The sequence below is a fragment of the Dunckerocampus dactyliophorus genome, chromosome 5, assembly GCF_027744805.1.
Source record: "Dunckerocampus dactyliophorus isolate RoL2022-P2 chromosome 5, RoL_Ddac_1.1, whole genome shotgun sequence".
Classification (NCBI taxonomy): domain Eukaryota; kingdom Metazoa; phylum Chordata; class Actinopteri; order Syngnathiformes; family Syngnathidae; genus Dunckerocampus; species Dunckerocampus dactyliophorus.
The window spans coordinates 30,318,321-30,344,875 of record NC_072823.1 but is presented as its reverse complement, the minus strand read 5'-3'; the positions used below and the strand labels follow the sequence as shown (position 1 = coordinate 30,344,875).

The window sequence follows — 26,555 nt, the reverse complement described above, 5'->3', positions numbered from 1 at the left end:
TAGTGTCATCTGCAAATTTAATGATGCTGGTGTTGTTCTGGGAGGCCACGCAATCGTAGGTGAAGAGCGTGTAGAGGAGTGGACTCAGCACACACCCCTGTGGGGTCCCAGTGCTCACAATTCTTGAGCTGGATGTGCGGTTGTGGACTCTGACTGACTGGGGCCTGCCTGTGAGAAAGTTAAACACCCAGTTACAGAGGGAGGGAGACAGGCCAAGTGTGAGGAGCTTATCTGTGAGTTTGTGGGGGCTGACTGTATTGAATGCAGAGCTATAGTCTATAAATAGCATTCTGACGTATGTGTCCTGGCCCTGTAGGTGAGAAAGGGCTGTGTGGATGGCAGTGTTGACTGCATCATCCGTGGACCGGTTCTGGCGATATGCAAACTGTAGAGGGTCCACGGTTGCCGCCGGGATGCTCTTTTTGATGTGGGTCATGACTAATCTTTCAAAGCACTTCATAACAATAGGAGTGAGTGCTATAGGGCGATAGTCATTCAAGCAGGTCACGTTGCTCTTCTTGGGTACGGGCACTATGGTGGTGGACTTAAAGCAGGTCGGTACAGATGCTTGTGCAAGCGACAGGTTAAATATGTCAGCAAGCACATCAGCTAGCTCTGATGAGCAAACCCGAAGTGCACGTCCTGAGATGTTGTCTGGCCCTGCTGCTTTTCGTGGGTTTGTTTTGTTTAGAACCCTGCGCACATCAGCTGATGTCACCATGAGAGGTGAGTCCTGTGTGCTCCCCAGGTTCAGCCACCCTCTCTGCTCATCAGGAGTTTGGGTATCAAAGCGGGCATAGAACTCATTCAACTCATCAGGAAGTGTGGTTTGGCTGGACGTGGCTACGCTACTCTGCTGTCGATAGTCTGTGATGTGCTGGAGCCCCGCCCACATGCGCCGAGGGTCTGAGGTGGAATAGTAGCCCTCCAGCTTCTGTCTGTACTGCCTCTTGGCCTCCCGTATGGACCTCCTCAGGTCATATCTGGCCTTTTTGTAGTCATCAGCGGTGCCCATGACAAATGCAGTCGAACGAGCACGTAGCTTAGCCCTTACATCACAGTTCATCCACTGTTTTTGGTTAGGGTATTTTCTGTAATACTTGGTGGTGGTAACAGTCTCTATGCATGTGCTAATGTAGCCAGTAACAGCAGAAGCATATTCATCCAAATCAACAGTACAATCTTCCCTCCCCGCTGCAGTTTTAAACACATCCCAGTTTGTGCAGCCAAAGCAGTCCTGAAGTACTTGATCAGTTTCTTCATTCCATACTTTAACTGCTGTACGTACAGGGGGAGCTTTTTTAAGAAGTTGTCTGTATGTTGGATAAAGGAATATAGAGATGTGGTCAGCCTTTCCAAAGTGGGGTCTTGGAACAGCCTTCAAAGCACCTTTCATGTTGCAGTAGACTTGGTCCAGGATGTTATTTTCCCTTGTGGGAAAGCTCACATGCTGGTAATATTTGGGGAGGACAGTCCTGAGGTTACAGTGGTTGAAATCGCCAGATATAATAAATACAGCGTCTGGGTGTTTGGTCTCGTGTTTATCAATGATGTCATGCAGGAGGCCTAGTGCATTAGCAGTGTTAGCTCGTGGTGGGATGTAAACAGCAGTTAAATACACAGCGCTAAACTCACGAGGCAAATAAAAAGGTCTGCATTTCACCATCAGCAGCTCAATGTCCTGCGAGCAGTGCTTTTCCATCGTCTGTACGTCTGTGCACCACCGTTTGTTTACGTAAACACAGACGCCGCCACCTCTGTGTTTACCAGACGCTAAAGTCCGATCTCCCCGGTAAGCAGCAAATGATTCCAACTGGATCGCCGAGTCCGGTATATCCTCCGTCAGCCAGGTTTCTGTGAAGGTGAGGACACAGCATTCCCTGATCTCACGTTGAGCTGTAATCCTTGCTCGTAGTTCGTCCATCTTGTTTTCAAGAGAGCGGACGTTGGCTAGCAGCAGGCTTGGTAGCGGTGGCCTCGTCGCTCTAGCTTTTAGCCTAGCATGCAGGCCGGCTCGCTTGCCTCGTTTACGCCTCGGATGCTTTGCTCGCCGGGTATTCAGCTCACCAGGTCCGCAGGCTGCTGCGTTCTCCCGGCGCAGAAGAAAGGCAAAGTCTGAGAGGCTAAATGAAGGTTCATGGTGAACCCTGCCGATGTTCAAAAGTGTCTCTCTGTTGTAATGTACTGCGTGAGTGTGTTGAATGTCCAAAATGAACAATAAAATAGCAAAAAATAGAAAAACACGGGAGAGTGTCACAGAGACGTCTGCCACGGAGGGCGCCATCTTTGATCTCTTTGATCTCTCTTTGATTTCTACAGGGAACTCACCAGAGGTCGAAGGTCAGGGTGGGCCAGGATGTAGCCGTTGTTGGTGATGAGGAAGGCGTAGCCGTGAGCTCCCAGCTGAAGGACAGCGTGATGATGATCTTGTATATGGACACAACACGGAGCACAAAGACAGGGGACAAGATACCAACCATGTATCTGGGCGCCAGCTTCATCAGCTCCATGAGGGGGATATCGGAGCCTACCACGCCCAGGAGGATCCCATGGGACAGCTGGAGAGACAGTTAGTACACATTTAGAGGCGCCACAACACGTCCACCACTTTGTAACAAAGAAGGCTTCACACATCTTATAATGGATTTACAACCATCTGTTTCCGTCAGTCACCTACAAATGTTGCAGCTGTAAGTTTGATTATGTAGTTTTAGTCAGCGAATAGGCTAACCTAGCATGATGTTAAAATATAATGTTAGCACTTTAGCATCACACACCTATTGCTAGTGTTGCTAACATTTATGTCCCCCTGTTCTGCTCCCGCGTTACATTGCTATATGTGATATATGGCATCGACTACGTTGGACGAGTGCAGAGTTGCAGTGTACGCACAGTAATCCCTCGTTGATGGCGGTTAATTGGCTACAGACTCAAACGCGATCATTGAATTTCCGCAAAGTAGGATTCTTTATTCATATAAATGGATTATTTTATATAATCCATATAAATGGATTAACTACAACATTTCTTAATGTTTTAACATCGTTACAGCCCTTAAGACATGAACACCCCTGTAGTCACCTTTACACTTCTATGACCCAATATAGTAGACATAATAGGAGAAAATAAGACATCATATAGACTCAAACATGTTAGCACTATATCGTGGTTTTTCAAAAAAATTATGAATTAGTAACTGGTTTCTGTTTTGTGGTCGACTATGACCTATTATTAGTCCAAAAATATTGAAAGACAAGTTATATGTGGTCACGAGGCATCAATAATGTTATGTGAGAGGACATTAGATTCCATTACCTTTCACACTGCATGGAGACTGGCTACTGAGCCAACAGAGCAGAGCCGACATGCCATGGCTGAGATCGAGTGGGGGGGGAAAGGTTCTCTCCTCATTCCGTGTGGATGTGGTAAGTTTTGGGCTTCTTTGTCCTTCTTCTCCACTCCATTTGAAATACTTTAAGTTTAAAATAAGTAATGAAGAGGCTGGTTAGCTCGCCATGCTAGCGGGGCTGTCCGTTATGTCCCTGCAGTGATCCCGTAGGCAGAGCAAAATGATGTACACAAAGAATAATAGGCATGTAACCGTGACTTTTGGAGTGCTATTTCTAGGGATGCTCCGATCAGGGTTTTATGCTGCCGATACCGATCATCCATGAGTGAAATCGGACGATAGGATCACATTAAGTGTACATTTTTCAATTTATTTTTGATGAGCGCTATTGGCCAGTGGTGCCGTATAAAGCGGAAATGTCAGGACAATTCCAAGGTCCCCTGACTGCTAGGGGGACCAGAAAATAGGTAACTACTAATATTAGTAATTACTTAAAAAGGGGTTGGGGGTGATTTTGTAGGGCCATGTAAGCTTGGATTCTTTTTCTCCCTTAAGTTTCATTTAAAAACTGCCTTTTGTGTTCAGTTGTGTTGTCATTGACTAATATTTAAATTTGTTTGATCTGAAACATTTAAGTGTGACAAACATGCAAAAAAAATTAAGAAATCAGGAAAGGGGAAAACACTTTGTCACACCACTGCAGGTGGGCTTCAAGTGAGAGAGCAGTTGGCGAACCCGCCTGGTCCTCTCGTCCGATGAACTGAATTATTTTTCAGGTTATTTGCTTAGCCTTCTGACCATCACGCAGTCGAGTGTTGTCCACATGGCTGCATTAGCTGACGTTCGACTGATGATCACACCGTGAGCCTCGAAAACTCACCATTTGTTTGCTCTTCAAATGCCGTATAAATTTAAACTTTTTAATGTGCTTCCCTGCCAGATAGGCACGTGATGCAGGTAAGTTCCACATGGCAGACATGTTGGTTTTTGTTTTGGCACAACAACGCAGTGTGAAGGAAAGTGGGAGGAGGACGCTATCCAAGAGGCTACGCTGCACCCTACATGCTGCAAGAGTACGAGCCACAGGCTTTTGTGATCTGCTTTGAAAGGCATTTATTGGCATATGCCGATCACATGCTTTTCCATGGATATCGGCTGATACTGATCGGTGGCCGATCGATTGGAGCATCCCTATTTATTTTGTCTACGGGGCTCTAATGATGTAAAAACCCATATTTAGAAAGTCATAAACGGGTTTTCTATACTCTACCGCACTTTTAAAAGTCTTAAATTTTGTCCAAAATGGACGGGGCACCTTTTGTGTGTACCGAGTTCCAAAATCTAAGTGTTGCTGTGTGACTTTGATGAGCGCTCCGCTCGCCTGACTGGGAGCTTCTCCTGCAGACACAGAGGGAAGGTGGACGTGACTGAGGACGCTAAAGACACGCCCCCCAGTAGTTATATAGGTATATTTTATGAAACGGCGCCATCTATCCATCCAGGCAAGGACTACCGTGGCGCAGCAACATCCAGCAACTGACAAGGAAAGCTGGTCATCTTCCGCTCCTACTGCAGTAAAAACACTGCAGATAAACACATCCAGCCCAACTACCTCAGCAACATGGACGATGTGCCGCTCACTTTCCACATCCTGGTGAACCACAATGTAGAGCAGGGGACCAGCACGGTAGATACACACAACTGGGCACGAGAAGTCGGCTTTTACTGTTGTGCTTGGTTGCCATGGTAATGGACAAACTGCTACCTGTGGTGATTTTTAAGAGGAAGACACTGCCTAAAAAAAGTCTCCAGCCGGACCAATCAAAGGGGCTGGAAGAACGAGGAGAAAATGGCTGAGTGGCTGAGTGACGTGTACGGAAAGAGACCGGATGTTTTTTTTCCCCACGTGTCACCGTCACTGTGTATGTGACTCCATGCCCACCCATCTCACAGCCGCTGTGAAAAACCAAGTGCAGCAAATGAACCTGGAGCTTGACATCATTCCGGGAGGCTTGACAAAGGAACTCCAACCGCTGGACATCGGTGTGAACACAGCGTTTAAAGTGAAGTTGCAAGCGTTGTCGAAATTTGGCCCACTCTTCCTACCGTTCAAGGCAGCAAAGTTCGGGCGGTGTGACCGGGCCTGTACCCTCTCAAAATGCCACGACGATCTTTCACAGCAGCATTCAAACTCTCCGTCTGCTGGTATGCAGAAGAGTTTGGGAACCGGGCAGCAGGACGGCAGCACGGTGTGGACGAGTCAGTCATCCGGCGTTGGAGAGCGGACATCATCGGCAAGTTGACAGCAAACTTTTCTTACATGAATTCCATTGCAGATGAATTGATGGACGGCAGATTTCTCCTTTCTTCTTCTTTTTGAAATTGCTTAGTACCTTTACCCACGTTGATTTGAGACGAAAGAGTTGGCAAGCATTTCTGAACTAAAAAAAATTATTTCCCCCGCCGTGAGCCTGAAAATGGGGGTGCGGTTTATACACCGTGATTTACGGTAATCATTTGAAAATAGATTAATTTGTGGTGTGATTTGGAATACCTGACTTTTTTTTTTTTAACCAAATTTTCTTGGGAACCTATGAAGTCACAGATGTCATTCCAATTGAGTCAATCCAATTTGTATGACACCCTTATTTTGTTTACACAATTAGACAAATGTGAGATCCTGAAGATCAGATCAGGACACCCCTACTGTATATGTCTTATTATGTTTACTATATTGGGTAATAGGAGTGCAAAGGTCACTAGAGGGGTGTTATTTCATGTCTAGAGGGCTCTAATGTCAAAAGTGTATTTAGAAAGTCATAAACAGGTTTTCTGTGCTCTAACTATGACAGTAATCCATTTATAAATAAGGAATCCTACTTTGCAGAAATGGACACATCACCGTCGAGTCTGGAACTAATTCCATGAACGAGCGATCACTCCATTGAAATAAGTCTGAGTAAGTATCATTGGAATATTTCATTAACAGGTCGAGTGTAATGTTTTTTTGCTAACCAATATATGGTCACCTTTTGTCACAATCAGCAAAAGCGTTGTAAATATTTACTTTAGCAATCACAGGCACATTTACACAAGTTCTTTCATCTAGAACTGTTAGCAAGTTTGCTGCGAGGCCTTGAGTTACTCTTAGAGGCTAGCTCTCCCACGGTGCTAACCACTAAAATTTTTGTCAGAAAAAAATTATGTCCACAGCTAGCTAGCATAGCTGCAAACAAGCGTTCCAAAGGCGCGACTGACCGTCTCCTTCTTCTTGCTGAAGACAGGCATGGCCACTGAGGTCATCAACAGGAGACTCTGAGCTTTGGTATTGAAGAGCTGACACACACACACAAGAACATCCTCTTAAAAACAAACAGGATGCTTCACATCAAGGAAGGATGTTGACAACGTTCAAATGTGGAATGAGGGACGACAAATGTTTAGAAGGACCTGTGTCCATGAAAGCCATCTTTTTACCTCTTTGGTTTTGGGAAGCTGGTGGAGCGATGGAGGGAAGGCCCAGGGGGATCATGGCAGGGTGAAGATGAAGCGGAAGAAGAAGAAAATGAAGATGGAGGAGGTGGAAAAACAGATCTACAGTTCCTTTAAGAGGGCTCACCACAGTGTCCATGTAGGCTTCTGTCCAGATGATGTCATGATCGTGGTTGATGACCATTGGCCGACTGAGCACGTGCAGATATTCCATGACGTTCTCCTGCACGTCGGCCAGCGTTGACACGTGCGTGTAGTAGCCTTTGTTGTTGCAGGCGATCCACTTGGTGTTCTGGGCGAAGGTCATCTCTCTGCCGATCAAATACGTGAAGACTCGCACCTAGGAGAACAGGCGCTGCTGGTGAGGACGACATCTGACATGTTGATGAAGAATAAGGACAGGGAGCCAGAAAGTGAAATCAAGTTTTCAAAAGTGTCCACCCTGCGCTCGGGCCAGTTGAACTCCTCAAAGACGGACTCAAAGTCCTCCATGGCGCCGTCTGTGATCAACATGATGGCCTGATTGCACATGCTGCCCAGACCGTTGGCCCGCGCCTGTACACACACACACACACACACACACACACACACACATTTACTGAGTCACTGCTCTACGAAGAGAAGCAACTTACCCCCTAAGCCAGGGGTGTCGAAACAATTTTTCTAGTGAGAGCCACTAAGTGAAAAATGCAACTTTGCCACTTTGATATTTTGTAAAGCAACACGTGTAGATGTCAACAAGTTATATGTATGTCAACAAAGAACTGCATCAGTCGGATTCAATAGTAACAAATGGAATACTTTCATGATTATGGCATTAAAAAATGTTTATGATCCTCTAAATACAGTTGTAAACATTATTAGAGACCTCTAAACATGAAATAACACCCCTATAGTCAGTTACCTTTACATTTGTATTACCCAATATAGTAGATATAATCAGTGAATATAAGACATATTACGCATAAATAAGATAACTTACATGTAAGCAGTTCCTTGTTTTCTGGACAGCGTACTTCCTTATTCTCTCATCATATTGTAAATTGCTTTACACTTGTATTATCCACTATAGTAGACAGAATAACAGTAAATAAGCCATTTAAGACGTAAACAAAACTCCTGCTCGTGCGTGTCACGGCAAATGTGTTCCCTAGGGGACCTTCGTGGCGGGCGGACAGATGTGAAAGTGACTTCGGAGGTTCAGAGTTGAGTTTTGGCCTGTTGTGGATTATGGTCACAACTGTACCCCGTGTTATTAGTATGATTATTATGTGATTATTATTGTGCTTGTTGGGAGATACAGTCATGGAAAAAATGATTAGAGCACCCTTGTTTCTTCAGTTTCTTGTTCATTTTAATGCCTGATACAACTAAAGGTACCTTTTGTTTGGACAAATATAACAATGACAGCTAAAATAGTTCATAAGTTACATTTTTGGCAGTACAATGCTACAGCTATTCATAAGAACTTTTGAAGATTTTGGTTATCAAGAAAACCATGGAAATTGCCAGATATCATCTCTAAAATAAACTTAGTCAATTTTCTTTTCGGAATATTATGTCTTTATTTCCATATTTTGACTTAATTCTCATAATATAACTTTTTACTCAACTTAATTTATAGTCATAAAAAATACAACTTTAGTTTTGTTTGTTTCTCAAAATACTCCCAATTTTAAACAATTTCTTCTTTAATATGCGATGCAACTAAAATCTTCCTCACAATATGATGAGTTTATTCTTGTAAAATGTTCTTCTAAAATTACAGCTTTTTTTTACATTTCTGTCGTTGTTGTTTTTTCCAACACTATAACGTTTTCCGCAACATAATTTTCAAAAAATGACAACTTTATTCGTTTTTTTTTTTTTCCATATTACGACTTAAAAACATTTACATCCATTTTCTTTAATACTTCAACTTTCTGCTATGAAAATGACATTTTTCTTTATTATATCACAGTGTTATTCTCATAAAATTGCAACCTTTTCTTGTTAGATTACAACTTTTATCTCTTAATACTGTGATTTAATTCTTGTAAAATTCCTGCAGATTTTTCCATTTTTGAAAAAAAAAAAGTATTTCTTGTTCAATTATATTTTTAGAATGTGCCGCCGGGCCGCACTTTGGCCACCCCGCCTCTAAGGCGAGAGACACCCACCTCACTGAGGATCTTGAAGGACTCCTTCATAGCGTTCTTGATCTTTGCTTCTCCTTTCACGTGCAGCTCTTCCACCAACATCTTGAAGTGCTGACAAACATGTGGAGTTGTTGTCATGGCAACACATGTACCGTTTACACACATTTATTCTGCTGTCACCACAGAAGACTCCCAGTGATGACTTGTGTGATGATAGCCATAGAACAGTGTAACAGGGCATGACACTTCCCTTTGCCACCTTGTTGGGGCAGGACGTGACTCTCTTTAAGCTGCATGTCACCCTGTCACTCCTCTTGCTGTGGTGGCTACTCGTCACCGTGGCCAGCGTGCTCTTATTGTTTCCTCATGCTACGGTGATCGGATCGACTGATACCATTGCCTTTCTCTGTCTGAAACATCCACTCAGCATCGAGTCAAACTTCTCTTGTAAATTACTGTATTTTACGGTTTCGCAGCATCGCCACCATCGCCATTCAAAAGCCTCTTTAGCTAATCGCTAATTTAGAATAGCTCCAAACATGGCCTATGTGACCCATTTAACGTCAGTATCACTTAAAGGGTCCCTGACATGATTCATCAACTTTGCTTAAATATGTTACATATATTATATTCTCCTGAAAGTGAACAGTAAATTCGCAAAAATGACAGTTATAGTTCACGGCGCCATAGGTGACAAAGAAACGCTTCGAGGTAGATGGTCGACTTTTGTACTTCAGATAGCAGTCATGCCAAAATGTCGTATTGCTGCTGGATGTTCACAGTATCCGTTAGGTTGCATTTCAAGACAAGAAGAATGACATCAGAGTAAGTCATGTAAAATATCTCGCCAGAGTAGCACGCTAAAAAGCTTCAATTTAATACGGCATTTGAAGAACAAACACTTGACGGAGTATGGTGAGTTTTCAAGGCTCACGAAGTATACACACGCCACATACACTCGCCTGTATGTGCGTGACAGTCAGAAGTCGAAAGCAAATAACCCAAAAAATGACTGAATTCATCTGAGCTGATGACCAGCAGTGGAAGACACCGGGTTCGCCAGCTGCTCTCTCACTTGGAGCCCCGCTGCGTGACACCTGGAAGTCCTGCGAGAACGCCACCATGCTATGTACTCCCACATCCAAACTCTCCTTAGAGAAGACGTCTCATCCTCTGGAGGTTTCACCAGTGATATTTGTTGTTTTGAAAAGTAAGTCAAATATGTTTTTGTGTAAATGGAGGTGATTCCATGGGTCCCTTCTTCAAATCATATCGCCAATAGAAGGGTGCAACTAGGAATTCTGGGCCAAAAAAAAAAAAAAAACCTTGCCCCCCCCCTTTATTTTTTCAATAATTACCTATTTTTTGGGCCCCCTGGCAGTCAGGGGACCTTGGAATTGTCCTAATCTTTCTCCCATATACGGCACCTCTGGCCAATACCACTCATCACAAATAAATAGAAAAATGTACACTTAATCTATGTGATCGGTATCGTCCGATTTCACGCATGGATGATCGTTATCGGAATCGGCAGGATAAAACCCTGATGGGAGCATCCCTAATTCTAAGTGCACTTATGAACGTATAAACCTATGAACTTGGTCAAAGCGAATTGAACTGAATAGATTTATTTAACTATATTGATAACGCTGTATGAAATGTAGCATTAATTGTAAACAGTATGTTGCATGTTCATGGAGATACTCATTTTTGATAACAGTAACAAAATGTTAACTGATTATTTGCTTGATTTATATGTTTATTTGTTTTTTCTTCACCTTCTTTAGGTCAGATGTTGAAGTGTGTGTGTGTGTGTGTGTGTGTGTGTACCTCTCTATTGTCCAAGTCAGCCTGGACCAGAGTTCCTTTGAAGCATGGCTCCACATAGCGCACGTAGTCTGTGTACTGTACACACACACACACACACACACACAGACAAAAGGTGAACATCAAACATCAGTACTCCACTCAGGTCTGTGTGTGTGTGCGTGTGTGTGTGTATGCACGTGTATCTCACTGCAATGACGTTGACAAAGTCGTTCTCTCCAAGTGTGTCCAGGATGGTGTTGATGGTGTGCTTGGCGATGGTCATCTTCAAACCCTTCATGCTGCCGCTGATGTCCACCATGATGATGATGTCCTTGGGAGACGTGGCCGCCTGGATGTACCTAGCACACATATGCACGCACATGCACACACACACACACACACACACAACCATACTGATAGTACCATCATACAGCGATTGCATGATAATCAATAAAAAGTGGATTCCCCTTTGCCATTCAGCATTCGTGTCCCTGCAAATGTGGTGTATTCGTTGACCACTGAACAAAGCGCAAAATCTGAACACTTGAGGAAAAAAAATTTACCAGTGAAGCATAAAGACATAAACGTGTCAAAATTGTGGGCTTGTTTTAACAGTGGTACACGTAGGCTGTACATTTGACCTGCGTTATCACCTATTCTAAAGCAACACATGCAGATATGCTAACAAGTTATATTTATTTCATCTCAGCTTTGTTATGTCGGTGAAAAAGCCTATTGTTAATATCAACTTCACTCTTTTTTTTTTTATTATAACTTTTTCCCCAAACAAAATTTCCAAAAATGACAACTTTTTGTCTTGTTTGTTTCTCAATATTATGAGATATTTCTTCTTTAATATTTCAACTTTATGCTAGTAAAACGACATTTTTCCTCACAATATTACAAGTTCATTGTCGTAAAGTTGCAACTTTTTTGCTTGCAAGAATACAACTTTTTTTTTACCTTATTCTGTTAAATTACAGCTGTTTTTTTTCCATTTCTGCTGTTTTTTTATTTTAAAATAATTTAAAATGTCTTTTCTTTTCTTAATATCATGGACTTTGTTCCCATAATATTATAACTATTAACCGAACCTAATTTTCCAAAAAATGTAAACTTTATTTTGTTTTGTTTGTTTCTCATACTATTCCAATGTTTAAAAAAATAACATTTTTTCTTGAATATTTCAACTTTACGGTACTAAAATGACATTATTTTTTTCTCATAATATTATGAGTTTGTTCTTGTAAAATTGTATTTGCTTTTAGAATCTCTACTGTTTTTGTTAAATTGTCCTCCATAATATTTTTACTTTATTATAACTTGTTCCCCATCCAAATTTTTACCAAAAATTGCAAGTTAATTTTGTTTTCTTTGTTAAAAAAATATTTTCTTTAAAATTTTCTTTCATATTTCAACCTTATGCTACCAAAATGATGTTATTATTCTTATAAAATTATAACTTTTTCTCATTAGATTCCAACTTTTTTCTCTTAATATTTTGACTTTATATAATTTTTCCATTTTCGCTGTTGTTTCTTTTTTTCCTTTAGCTGTCTTGTTAAATTGTACTTTTAGAAAGTGCGGCGAGCCAATAAAAACACATCACAGAGTGTCTCTTAACAGAGTGTTAAGAGGAATAAAAACTCACCAGTTTCGGTTTCTGCAGTCAAAAGCTGCCACCCCATTTGTGTCTGGAGTCCATTTGATGCCTGAAACATGACTTTTGTTTACAATGTGTTGCTTTTTAGCTTTTCAGGCAACATGCTGCCCCCTGGTGGTTGTGTTGGCTATTGAAACCAAACGTGTGCTAGCCTACCAGGGTAGATCCTGAAGAAGCCAGTGGAGCTGCCAAAGTACTGCCACGTCAGCGTGGGGTCCTTCTGGAAGTTCGCGATGAAAACGTCATTGAGTGCCTCCGAGTTGTAGATGGCGTTGAGGATGTTGGGATCTAACGTGCGGCGGGACGTGAGCGGAGCGTTATAAAACCACAGCCGGCTCATGTGTGTTTGCGAGACCTGCTCACCTTTGTTGTAGACGTTGGTGGGCACCTGGATGTTGCTCTGCTGCGTATTGACGGGCATCTTGTTGAAGTGCTCGTTCTCCTCCAGGGGGAACTCGCCGCCCAGGTCCACGTAGTTGCCGTCCTCGTCCGCGGTGTTGATGAGCATGGAGTTGTAGTAGTCAAACTAATGAGACACCGCAAGATGACCCCTCACCCTCAACTCAACACGTGTCATTCAGCGTGCCAACACCAGAGGGGAGCACTTGGACACCTCCTGAACATCCAATCAGATGATCCATAGTTGCATGGTATCGATATGATATGCTGTGGGGTTTAAAGAACGCGGCCCGCGGCACATTCTAAAAATACACTTTAACAAGAATACTTGAAAAAAAATTACAAAAATAAAAACCAGCAGTAATTTTACAAAAATACATTCAAAATATTAGAAGAAAAAAGTTGTAATCTACCAAGAAAAAGTCTAATTCTTCAAGAATAAAGTAATATGAGGAAAACGAATGTAATTAGTAGCGTAAATTTTAAATATTAAAAAAAGACATTTTTTTTTTATAAAGTCATAATATCGTGAGAAACAAAACAAAAACAAAAAATAACATAGCAATTTTTTAAAAGTGTGCCCGCAGAAAAATTCATAATGTATGCAAATAAAGTGGAAATATTTTGGAAATAAAGTCATAATTTGGAGAATAAAATTTACAAGTTGAAGTAGTTGGGTACATTTTTAAAAACCTAGCAGAAATGGAAAAAACTGCTCAAATTTTACAAGAGTAAAGTCAAAATATCATAAGTCAAATATCAATCTAACTCGCAATTTTATGAGGACAAAGTAGCACAGTAGAGTTCAAATATTTTTTTAAAAAGCACTTTAAAAAAAGTCATAATATCATGAGAAACAAACTAAATAAAAATAAAGTTGTCATTTTTAGAAAATTTGGTTGAGGAAAAATTAGTGATATGGGAATAAAGTTATAATACACCACGTCCCCAACCAACGAACACAATTGGTTCCAGACGACCGTTCTTAAGTCGAATTGTTCTTAAGTAGGGGAAAAGGTAATATTATATGAGTTTGGATGCAGTAGTAATATTAAACAAGGATAATTAATGAAAAAAACAATAATAAAAGTGATATAATAATACGTAATGATAAATGTTATTTACCTTTGAAGAGGAGTGGTCGAGCATATGTCGTTGTGGTGGAGGAGGAGGAGTTATTGAAAAAAAGGACAAATGGTGGTGGTGGTTAGACTCTTCTAAAAGAGGTAGTGTTCTGTGGGTGGTGTAGAATTAAGCAGGCCTATTAACTCTTCATAAACTTTAATCACACGCTCTGTCCGGGTTGTATCATACAACTACAATTTAGCTTTCTATTTACGGTAGCTTTCTCTGCCCAGCGTCTATCTCTTCTTCTGTTGGTCCCATTAGCAGTGTCACAGTGGCCTCTACTGGTCAAGCATGTACAGTATAAATATGGAGTTACAGTACAGTACTACAAGGCAAAATACATGAAAAAATAGACCAGTCAGCTTGTGTTCGTATCTCTGAAAGTTCACATGTCGGATGTTTGTAAGTTGGGGACTTAGTGTATTATGAAAAATACATTTCTGAAGGTGATTTAATAAGAAAGTTGAAATATTTGGACATTAAAAAAAAAGACATATTTATAAACTGAATCTTTTGGCAGTTATAGCATAGAAACCTTTTTACGACCTTCTAAATGCGTTTTTAAACATGATTAGAACCCTCTAGACATGAAATAACACCCCGAGAGTCACCTTTACACTCCTAATACCTAATATAGCAGACATAATAAGAGAAAATAAGATATACAGTATAATACATAAAAAAAACCTGTTTACAACCTTCTAACTACGGTTTTTAACATTATTAGAGCCCTCTAAACATGAAATAGCATCCCTATAGTCACCATTACACTCCTATTACCCCATATAGTTGACACAATAAGAGAAAATAAGCCAAAGTAAACCTGTTTATGACCTTCTAAATACAATTCTGAACATTATTAGAGATAGTAAAATATCTTGTTAAAATATGACATATAAGACATAAATAAGACACAATATAGACTCACATGTTAGCATTGGGAGAGTTCCTTGTTTTGTTTAGTTTTTTACCTCCTGCTCTGCACAGAACTTCCTGCGGTGGCTATTGTGTCATCAATGTAACATTACTGACACCTAGTGACTGGTGTAGAACACTACATATCACAACTTCTTTGAATGCGTCTTCTTGTATTTTACTTCATTTAGCCATTGTTATGGTTGAAAATGCTTCATTTGGGCAAAGTATGTGTTTGAATGTGCATATTTTTGTGCTAATAATCGGCTATACTCAACCACGAAAGAGTGAAGATGTGTTAGTTCGTATATTTTTGAGAAACGGTGCAGATACAATGATCACAATGCATTGTCATGCCTTAGCATCGCTGACACGTGTCAAAGTTGAACTGCAGCCCGACTCACCTCTAAGGAGGCGTTGAACTCGTGGTACAGGTCGGCGTCTTCTGCGGACTCTGCTAACCTCTGAAACACCAAGATGACGATGAGGACTCAAAAACATCCATTTTGGATGCTTTTCATTCCCGGTCACCTTGACGGATTTCATTTTGCTGCCCAGCATGCGTTCTATTTCATCCGCATAATCCTTCACCAGGTCTCCTCCGTCCAGGTCCACTATCTTGATGATGGACTCCACGTCCTTCAGTTTCTGGCGGGGCACAGACACAGCGAGGAGGTCAGTGTACGCTAGCTGCAGCGTGGCTAACAAACCCAAACAAGATGTTCATGTTTAGCTCCCGCTCATGTTATCCAAGGAGAAGTGCACGTTTTTGGGAATTTTGCCCATCATCCACAATCCTTATGTGAGACATGAACACACATCTTTCTCATTTCTCTGTGTTCTAAAGATATAAAAACAGACAAAAAGAGGCAGCTCATCATGCACGTGATGGGACACACCTACTCCGCCTATAAAGCCTTCTGAAAAAAAACGCCCATACAGTTTACACTCTGCTTTTTTTAAGCATCTAGCAGAAACACCAGTCAAAGATCCTCAATATGTGACAGGAGCACTTTGGTGGTTTTAATGGTCTAGCACAGGGGTGTCCAAATTGTGGCCCGGGAGCCATTTGCGGCACGCGGCTGTGATTTTATTGGCCCACAGCAGTCTAAAAATGTAATTTAACAAGGAAACTCAAAAAAACAACAACAGCAGCAGCAAAAATGGGAAAATCAGTCAAAAGTCAAAATATTAAGAGAAGAGTTGAAATCCAGCAGGGAAAAAAGCCATAATTTCACAAGAATAAAGTATTAGTATGAAATATTGAAGAAAAAAAGTTAGATTTTTTTTAAGCCAAAAACAATGACTAAAGTTGTAATTTTTGAAAACTTGGGTTGGGGGAAAATGTATAACATGGGAATAAAGTCAAAATATTAGAAAGAAAGTTGAAATATTTGGAAAATTAAATAGAAAAAATCCACAGCAGAAATGTGAGTAGAGTAGAGTCAAAATATTAAGAGAAAAAAACATTTCTAATGAGAAAAAAGTTGCAATTTTATGGGAATAAACTTGTAAAATGAGGAAAAATATCATTTTGGTAAGACCGTTGAAATAAAGAAAAAATACATTATTGTTGAAATGGAAAAAAACAGCTGTAATTTTATGACAATAAAGTCAAAATATTAAGAAAAAAGTCAAACGAATGAAGAACAAAAGTCACAATTTTACAAGAATAAACTCGTATTACTCGTCATTTTTAGTAGCATTTCACCTATATTACAAGGGTGAAATGCAGTTTTTTCTTGAGCTACATTTCGCTTCTTCGCATGTCTATGTGTTGCTTTAATAGATATCAAAGTGGCCCTTGCATCCTTTCATTTTTCAGTATGTGGCCCTCGACGGAAATAGTTTGGACACCCCTGTTCTAGCAGAATAAGCAAGTCAAAGGTCCTCGATATGTGACAGGAGCACTTTGGTGGTTTTAAGAATCCAGCAAAAAAACACTAGTCAAAGATCCTCTATATGTTCCACCAGCGCTCTGCTGTTGTTAAGGATCTAAAGCTCTTCTATGTGACAGGAGCTCCCTGCTTGTTTTAGGGATGTAGCACAAATGCTCGTCAAATACGCTTTAAATGTGACAGGCATGCTCTGCTGTTTTTAAGGATTTTGCAAAAAACACTAGTCAAAGATCCTCTATATGTGACAGGGGTGCACTGGGGGCTTTAAGAATCTAGCAAAAATGCTCATCAAAGATATGTGACAGATGTGCTCTGCTTTTTAAAAAAAAAAGAATCGAGCAGAAATGCTGCGATTTTTAATGTAAATTCACAGTGAATTACTGGCTAATAATTGCATGACTTTTACAGTAACATGATAGTAATTTGCTGTGAAATATGTCAAATTTCACAGCTGTGATTGCACAGTTGCCATCAATCCCAGTGTCTCAACCTGCCTTGCAGTTTATACAGCCGTGCTGCTAACGTGTCTTTTGTCCAACCTTGTGACATCTTTCATAATGAAGAACTACTACCAGTCCGTACTGCACACAAGTCAGAGAGAAAACAGCAGCCCTTTCTTTGGCAGAAGCCAATCATAAGCTATTAGAAGAACACACAACAAGCTGATCCAGCCATTGGAAATGGCAGGAGGTCATTACGCAATGTAACAGTTTGGTTTGGTTTAGTTTATTTGAACATGAAGGTTACAATGGAATACATCTCATGATTCATTATTTCACAGTTCCACATGTCCAAAAGGAGTAGGAAGAAGCAAAGCTTATTTAATCCTACCCCCCATCTATTCCACACCTAGTACAGTACATGTAGTTCACTTCCTGCATTCCATGTCATGTTTTCTGTGATAGTCAGGATAACACATAATAGATAACGGTGAGACACCCCTCCCCCACACCCCCCCAAAATAATTATATATATATATATATATATATATATATATATATATATATATATATATATATATATACACATATACATTAATAATAATAATAATAATAACATTACTAAATAAATAAATAAATAAAGAACAAAGCTTTTTTTTATAAACAAAAAAACTAAAAAAATAACAAACCTGACAGAACAATCAAGACTCTTCTTCCTTGTATTTAGCAAACATCAACTGCTTGTATTGTTTATGAATGTGCTCATCTCTGTACTTTGTTTTAGTTCCTTACTCAATCCCTTCCATCTTTTCATTCCACACACGGAAATGCTGTGGCTTTTCAGCCTAGTTCTCACATATAAAAGTTTTAGGTTTAATTTCTCCTCTCTTTTTGAGAAATACTTTATTAGGTTTTTGGGTAACGAGTTGTTATTAACTTTATGCATTATTCTAGCGGTTTGAAAGTTTATTAAATCTGCAAATATTAATATCTGTGATTTTAAAAATAAAGGTGTGTATGTTGTCTATACTTGGTATTATGAATGATACTAATATGTGATATTAAAAATAAAGGTGTGTATGTTGTCTATACTTGGTATTATGAATGATACTAATATGTGATATTAAAAATAAAGGCGTGTATGTTGTCTTTACTTGGTATTATGAATGATACTAATATGTGATATTAAAAATAAAGGTGTGTATGTTGTCTATACTTGGTATTATGAATGATCATCACTAATATGTGATATTAAAAATAAAGGTGTGTATGTTGTCTATACTTGGTATTATGAATGATCCTCACTGATCTTTTTTGCAGTACAGTGAGTGAGTGAAGATTGCTTTTATAATTATTTCCCATATCTCCACACAATACATGAAATATGCTAATACTAAGGAACAGTACAGAGTGTGGAGGGATTTTTGGTCAAGAACATATTTTGCTTTATTCAATATAGAGCTATTTCTCGCCACCTTTTGTTGTATAATTTTAATATGAGATTTCCAACTCATTTTTTCATCTATTATAACCCCAAGGAATTTATATTCTTCCACTTTTTCAATATCCACTCCATTAATTTGTATTTGGTCGTACGTGTCCTTTCTGCTATTTCCAAATAGCATTATTTTAGTTTTACTTAAGTTCAGAGATAATCTGTTCCTGTCAAACCATGACTTTAATATGACCTTTTCATCCTTGACCTTTTTAATGAGTTCTTGTGTGCTTTCACCAGAACAGAAAGCGGTGGTATCATCCGCGAATAAGACCAATTTTAAGTCCTTTGTTACTTTACAAATTCCGTTGATGTACAAATTAAACAGTTTTGGTCCCAGTATGGACCCCTGGGGTTCTCCACACGTGGTGTATAAACTCCCAGATGTGTATTCTCCTAGCTTTACAAATTGTTTCCTCTTTGCTAGGTAGCTTTTAACCCAATTCAAGACTAATCCTCTAATTCCGTACCTTTCTAATTATGAAATTAAGATAGTGTGATTAATTGTATCGAAGGCTTTTGTCAGATCCATGAATACTGCTGCTGCACATCTTCTGTTGTCTATGGCAGTAGTGATTTCCTCCGTGATTTCCATCAGTGCCATAGAAGTTGAAATGTTGGCTCTGTAACCATATTGACTGCTAGCAAATAATTCATTGTTATTAATAAATTTGTCCAACCTATTATTAAATAGCTTCTCCACAATTTTAGAGAATTGTGGTAACAAGGAAACTGGCCGATAATTTGTAAATTGGTGTTTGTCTCCTTTTTTGAAAATTGGAACCACCTTGGCTGTTTTCATTTTGCTTGGAAATATTCCAGTCTGAAATGATAAGTTACTAATCTATGCTAACGGGTCTGCGATCTCATTGATGACCCTTTTAATTGTTTCCATTTCGATTCCATGACAATCAGTTGATGTTTTTGCCTTAAAATGTTTAACAATGTCAGTGATCTCCTTTTTGGTTACAGCAGTGAGAAACATAGAATTAAGATTCCTATCAATGATATCATTCCCTTCATCAATTGTGTCTTGTTTTGGAATTTCTTCTTCCAGTTTTTGTCCAATATTTACAAAATATTCATTAAACATTTCAGCTACCGCATTCATGTCCTTCCTGTTGGTGTTTCCAACTGTGAAATAGTGAAGGTAGTCTGCTTTCTTAAAGTTGTTCTTTATAAGACTATTTAAGATGCCCCAAGTTGCTCTCATCTTATTTTTGTTCTTATTTAGTACATGACTATAATATTCCCTCTTACACACTCTCAAGATAGTTTTCAACTTATTCTTGTAAGTCTTATACTTTTGTTCTGCTTCTGTAGTCTGTTGGATGATGAATGTCCTGTATGATGTCTTCTTCTTCTTACAGGCGTTTTTTAGTCCTTTTGTCATCCATGGCTGCTGGTTTTTCTTTTGCTTCTTGGGCTTTTCTTGCCAGGGACAGTTCTTATCGTAGAGCTCCATGTAAGTACCAAGGAAGCTGTAATATGCTTCATCCACATCTATTGCACTGTAGACCCTCTCCCAACTTTGTTCTTCTAGTCCTATCTTGAAGGCCCGGATGCTGTCCTCAGTACGCAATCTTTGAAAAGTCTTTTTTGCCTCCACCTGTCTTTTCTTATAATGTTCATTGTAAATAGTGAACACTGGAAGATGATCACTGATATCACTAATTAGCAGGCCACTGATGGTGTTGTTATCAAAGTCATTGGTGAATATATTATGGATGAGGGTGGCACAGTGCTCTGGTATTCTGCTTGGTCTGATGATTTTAGGATATAAACTCAAACTATACATTGTATCTGTGAAGTCGTCTATTTCCTTGCACTTGTGTGAGCTCAAGAGGCCAATATTGAAGTCTCCACATATGAAAATAGTTTTTTGACCTATGTCTGCAAACGTTGTCTTAATCCAATCCTCAAACATTCCAATCTTTGACTTTGGAGTTCTGTACACACAACTTGTTAACACATTTTAGCTTTTTTCTTTACAGATTTCCATTGTTATACATTCTAAAATGTTATCAATGACAAATGACATATTCTTTACCATTTTGTAGTTCAGATGTTTGTCCACGTAAACGGCCACACCTCCTCCATTTGCATTGTTCCTGTTTGCACTCATCATTTCATATCCATTCCTTTGTTAGCATTGATCCAAGTTCTGAGATTGCTATTACTTTGAAAGGTTCTTTGAAGTGATTCAAATATTGTTTAATATTAGTAAAGTTTGCGTTCAAGCTTCTGCTGTTTATGTGTATGATGGATAACTTGTCGTCGTTGATGAAGCTGTTGTTGTATTGCTCCTCCGTATAATAACGGCAGTCGTTTGTAATGTGAGAGAAAACATTTGAGTCTGGATCAATATCTTTTTCATATCAATTGTTTGTGATCTGTAAAGTAAAAAGTGTCCAGTTGTAGATCTTCTTGTAGCATATTGAAGCTGTTTTCCTCCATGTTGGGAGACCTCAGTATCCTTCTAGGTCCTTGATGTCTTTGACAGCAAGAACTCTGGTCTCTGGTCCTCCATTTGCTTTGATGAAGATTTTGCAGTTTGCACTCCATGTTCCTTGGATCCTTCCTTGCTTCCTCAGATCACGTGCTTTCTTAGCAATCTCAGCGTTGCGCTTGGTCAGGTGGTCATTCATGTAGACATTTGTTCCTTTCAGCTTCTTTCCCTGTTTCAGCAGAGCAACCTTGTGTTTCCTATTAGTGAATTTGACGATGATGACGGGTGTAGTAGGTTCCTCCCATACAGTGGGATGCAAGTATCAATAGATTGGATGTCTACATCCACGTTCTTTGATTGCAAGAAAGCAACAACTTGTTGCTCTGTTGAGGCGACATCCCTTTCATCTTGTTCTTCAGTATTCACCACTGCTGTGGCGTAGGACCTTGGTTTGATTCAAAGTCCCGTCACGACCACGTCACTCATTGGTGTGTTCTGATCCATGTCATCTATGGTGTTTTTCAGCTGCTCAATGATTTTATCCTTTTCTTCACATTCCTTTCTGAGAGTGGCTCCCAGTGCAGCATAACTTTCCTGTAATTTTTTATTCTCCACTCTCAGACCTTGCATTTCCTTCCTTAATATCCCCATTTCATTTTGCAATGCTTCTCTCTGAACTTGAACTTGCTCTCTCAGACCTTGCATTTCTCTTTGTATGGCGTTGGAAGACTCTAGCAGACTTTGAATTACTCTTTGCATGGAGTTGGAATTCTCCACAAGTTGCTGCATCTGTTTTCCATAATCCTCCGTGGTTTTCGCCGTGGTATCCTCACTCTTTTCCATTAAGCTTCTTTCTTGCTTTTTTGCGCGGTGTTTAACCTTCTGCAAGGCTGTCGCTGTTGCTTTATCTATATTTCCACTCAGTTGTGTCATCTGATTAACTGTCATCCTTGTTGGGTCTCGGCGGCGGGTGTGGTAATAGCTGAGCACCTCCGGTTGTCTCAGGAATCTGTTCTAGATCGACATCTTCCGTATATATGACTGAATCTGGAGTACTTCGACCACAACTGCTAGAGCCACCGCTTGTTGCGCTTCCTCTCCCTCGAGCCTTTGACCTTGTTACTGTTGCTTGGTAACGCCGTCAGTTAGCCGTTGGCTTATGGTGCTATGCCTTCGGTGTTTGACTCATGGTTTCATCTTACAAGCATATCGTACAAACTTTTCACACAGCAACTAACTGTCATGCCATGCGCTCTTATTTTTAGGAAGAGACAGTCGCTTCGCTCCTGGATATCGCGCAGCTGGCGGTTCATTGCTGGTCCTTGTCTCCTCGCCGGTCCTGTCACCTAGACGTTCTCACTACCTGTTGCCTCTGCCGTGGACAGTTATTTATGTTGTTTTTTGTTGCTGTGTCTGAAGTACCGTGAGTACCTGCATCATTAAAAGACTTTTATTTTGGCATGCCACCGCCTCGTTTCTGCATACTGGGGGTCAAGCACTCGACAGCCTCAACACACCGTGACACTAACAATCAAAAGGTAACTTTAAAATATACAAGACAAGTACCAATACAAGTTTAAAATAAGAAATCAAAGCTATTTTAACTTGTACCCACAATCCATTGCGCCAAGCAGTGTCATAGTCTGAGTGTCTGCGGTGCTGCCATCTAATGGTTTCTCATTGCAGCACACCTGCCTGCCTAGGGGAGGAGTTCCTGTCACACCTGTGTTCAATCAGCGTTGGACTATTTAGCTCTTGCTTGTGGTTTAGTCATTTGCCAGATTGTCTCTTCATGCTCGGTACCATGCTTTGATCCTCATGCTCTTGCTACCGTTATCCTGGCCATGCTTAGTTCTCGTAAATACTTTACGCTTTAGACCGTTTTGCTACATTCTTGATTCTGTGTTTAGCAATCATCACATATGTTTTACAAGTTCTGCTGTTCAGCTTTTGCATTTTTTGATTCTCGTACCTTGTTCGATGAATCTCATTTTTGCCTCATCTAGTTTTTGTCATCGTTTTTGCTACACGCTCTTTGCCAAGTGTTCCTAGTTCTGTAGATTTAGTTTTTGGTTCTCGTTAGTTTATCTACCTTGTTTAGTATTTAGTGTTTTTGTGCAGCGACCTCAGTTCTAGCTTTTGCTATTTTGGTTTTTACCCTGCCTTGGAGTTTTGTGCAGCGTCTTGTGTTTTTGTTTCCCGTGGCTGCGCCCTGGTTATGTTTTGGACTGTGTTGTCTACTACACGACTAAGAGTATTAAACTCATTTAACTTGCCACCAGTGTCTCTGTGTTTTGGAATCCAATCACATGGCTGTAAGCCCCTACGTGACACAGAAGTTCATTGGCCAATGGATGCCCGCTGCCGGGCGCCGGGCCACCAGAGGGAGCACAGAGGATTACTTGACTGTGAAATGCAAGGGTACAGTGTAATTACAGTATTTGTTGCCGTTTTACTCGGGCTTTTGATGACAATATTGTACTGTTAAATGCTGTGGAGTCCTGGTAATATTTTACATTGTGGTCAAAGATCATCTGTGTGTGACAGTGCTCAGTGTGGAACACTTGTTTTTCAGGATCTACAGAAACGCTAGTCAAATCGCCACATTTACATAATGTGACCTGCATAGTAACCAAGCTACGGTGACATTATTCAATTTGTTACGCCCAAGAACTACGTTACTGGCGTAGTGACACCTCGCCACACCACACCGGCGAGCTACTAACCGGCTAGTCGCTAGCTTCACCACACACTCGCTCAAAATGCCTCAGGCCACTAGCCAAAGATAACGCTACACATTGGAGCTGCCACCACTGCTGCTGTTTAAGTTTGGAAAAGTTAATGCTAGGTGTAGCATTCCTTTGTATCTTGCTATGTGAAATCAATGCACCCAGGAAGGAAGTTCCAGTAATGCTTAAAATGGGCAAAATACTGCAAGAATGACATGTTGTCATGAATGTGCCTGTGACTACATGCTCACAACTTTACATAAATCATAAAACCTTGTTGGAGGTGTTTTAATAGGTGTGTCCCATCAATTAGGTGCCTCTTTTTAGCTGTTTTTATAGCTTTAGAACGCACAGAAAAGAGAACGTGTGTTCATGTCTCACATCAGGCTTGAGGATGATGGGCAAAATTCCCCCCAAAAAAGCGCAGATGAGAGTGACACGAGCCATCATGGCGTCCATCGTGTTCAGCTGCTCTGAGGTCATCAGGCCACTTTCGCTCTGTTAAGAAGCTCTCAAAGTGGATTAGCACACTGGCCAGGACAAGGGACATGAGGAAGAGCCCCGTGTGGATGATTTTTTTTTTTTTTCTTCAGCATAACAGAAGTCATCAAACAAGCACATCTGATTATCTCGCTGACATCATTTACCTTCTGCAGGAGCAGAGATCCTGAGTACTGGGTGGAAAGATCTCGCAGCTGCGTGGAGAAGACGGACGCCCACTGCTGCACTCTGCAACACCACACAACATTCACAACCTTCTTGGTGAATGAATGAATGAAAATGACTGAAAGGATGAACGACGTCATAAAAACTCAGCACTAACGCCAACCTTCTAACAAGCTAGCGCACTAAAATAAGAGAGTGGAGCCTTGGTTGGTGTTGTTCATTCCTTCCAGAAGGTCCGACTCTAACCCAGGGGTGTCCAAAGTGTGGCCAGGGGGCACGTTCTAAAAATAGAACTGAACAAGAAAACTTAAAAAGAAAACAGCAAAAATGGGAAAATCTGCAATAATTTTACAAGAATAAAGCCAAAACATTAAGAGGGAAAAAAGAATAATGTCGTACTATAGCGAGGAAAAATAACATCATTGTAGTACAATAAAGCCCTAATAAAGAAAAAAGGTTTTTTTTAAGTCGAAAATTTGGTTGCGGGATGAGAATAAAGTCAAAATATGTGAAAAAAGGCGTGCTTACGGAAAGAAAATCTACAAGAAAAAAAGTTGAAATAGTTAGAAAAAAACAGTCATTTTACGAGAATAACGTCAAAATATTAAGAAAAAAAACATTCTTACAAGAAAAAAGGCACAATTTTACATGAAAAACCTGGTATTTTCCCAAAGGTCTTGGGGATCATCAAGATGTTTTCTGGCAAAACTGAGACGAGCCTTAATGTTTTTGTTCAGCAGTGGTTTTGGTCTTGGAACTCTGCCATGCAGGCCGTTTTTGCCCAGTGTCTTTCTTATGGTGGAGTCATGAACACTGACCTTAACTGAGGCAAGGGAGGCCTGCGGTTCTTTGGACGTGGCAAACACTTTTTCACACCACAGTATATAACTTCTGAGCATATCTACATGTGTTGCTTTACAAAATATCAAAGTGGCAAAGTTGCATCCTTTCATTTTTCACGATGCGACACCCCCGGTCAAGTTTTCCAATCAGAAATAATGTAAGTCCAATCAATCCATTCCAGAAAGCCAAAAAATGTTAACACAAAACACGTTTTTATAGTTTCACTGATAGTTTTACATGCAGAAAGCAATTCTAAATGCATATAAATGATGAATGAAAGGCATGAATGAACATTTAAGGCTACATTTTACCTTCACTGAAGACGTGACTGTTGCCAAAGACACCATGTGGCAGCGAGATCAACACGGACACCACCTTCCTGACACGGACCATATTGTATGCTCACTGGAAAATGTACGCAAAACGAGGCATAATTTTGGCATACATTTGCGACATTACCAGAAATAGATGCTAACCAATTGTCATGTGCTTCCAGTGAAATCTGTTTGTGCACATCTTCTTCGTCTTTGGACTTTTAGAGCATTTATGGTAACACCAAAAAGCCTCCGGATATTTTTTAACCTGCTCCAAAATGTTAGCTAGACTTTGTGAGGAGTTAGCGTGTTAGCATATCAGTGTGCTAGGTGACGTGGCGTTTTCAGCTGGGGACAGCGGTGCCGAGCGTCATCGGTGAAAGTGGGTCACACGGTGGAAGGTGAGCAGGCTGACGAGGCCTGGCTCGTCTCCAGCGGGGACATGTTGGCCCACAGATGGCGAGAGAGGGGGAGGGTGTGGAATCATGCTAACACGTCCATGCGAATGAGGTTGTTAGCATGCTAGCATGAGAGGGGACGTTGACACAACGCTACTTTGTCCCACTATAGTCCCACCTCAGGACATTTTAGAAGCATTGTGGTACCACGCTCCGGGAGCTGGTTCTGGTGGAGCGCTAACGCAGATTAACTAGATTAGCGGCCTCAGTGGACAAGATGCCAGGCTGACATGAGGCCAGCTAAATATGTGGAACAGTCGAGCTGATCCAAATCCTGGCCAGTGACCCACCAGCAGGGGGTGGCTTGAGCCAACCAATGAGACACGGCAGTACAAGGAAGTGAACGCCGCACTTCAAAAATGTAGTTTGC

The 26,555-nt window shown here is 40.5% G+C and overlaps 1 protein-coding gene across 6 annotated transcripts in view; it reads right to left on the bottom strand.

The window, feature by feature from the left end:
• LOC129180886 (voltage-dependent calcium channel subunit alpha-2/delta-4-like) overlaps positions 1 to 26,555 on the bottom strand; it is a 66,660-nt gene that overhangs the window by 37,517 nt on the left and 2,588 nt on the right. For 4 of the 6 annotated variants that reach the window (XM_054775179.1, XM_054775180.1, XM_054775183.1 and 1 more), the window contains exons 2-16: positions 24,552 to 24,633; positions 15,425 to 15,541; positions 15,298 to 15,357; positions 12,815 to 12,977; positions 12,608 to 12,739; positions 12,440 to 12,500; positions 10,997 to 11,147; positions 10,810 to 10,884; positions 9,001 to 9,090; positions 7,283 to 7,396; positions 6,969 to 7,181; positions 6,827 to 6,844; positions 6,608 to 6,685; positions 2,478 to 2,558; positions 2,329 to 2,403 (exon numbers count right to left, since the gene is read on the bottom strand). In XM_054775179.1, coding sequence (XP_054631154.1) covers positions 2,329 to 2,403; positions 2,478 to 2,558; positions 6,608 to 6,685; positions 6,827 to 6,844; positions 6,969 to 7,181; positions 7,283 to 7,396; positions 9,001 to 9,090; positions 10,810 to 10,884; positions 10,997 to 11,147; positions 12,440 to 12,500; positions 12,608 to 12,739; positions 12,815 to 12,977; positions 15,298 to 15,357; positions 15,425 to 15,541; positions 24,552 to 24,633 — 1,510 coding nt within the window. Of the gene's footprint in view, positions 1 to 2,328; positions 2,404 to 2,477; positions 2,559 to 6,607; positions 6,686 to 6,826; positions 6,845 to 6,968; positions 7,182 to 7,282; positions 7,397 to 9,000; positions 9,091 to 10,809; positions 10,885 to 10,996; positions 11,148 to 12,439; positions 12,501 to 12,607; positions 12,740 to 12,814; positions 13,068 to 15,297; positions 15,358 to 15,424; positions 15,542 to 24,551; positions 24,634 to 26,555 lie in introns of those variants that run through there. The other 2 variants (XM_054775182.1, XM_054775185.1) reach the window with 2 other exon arrangements.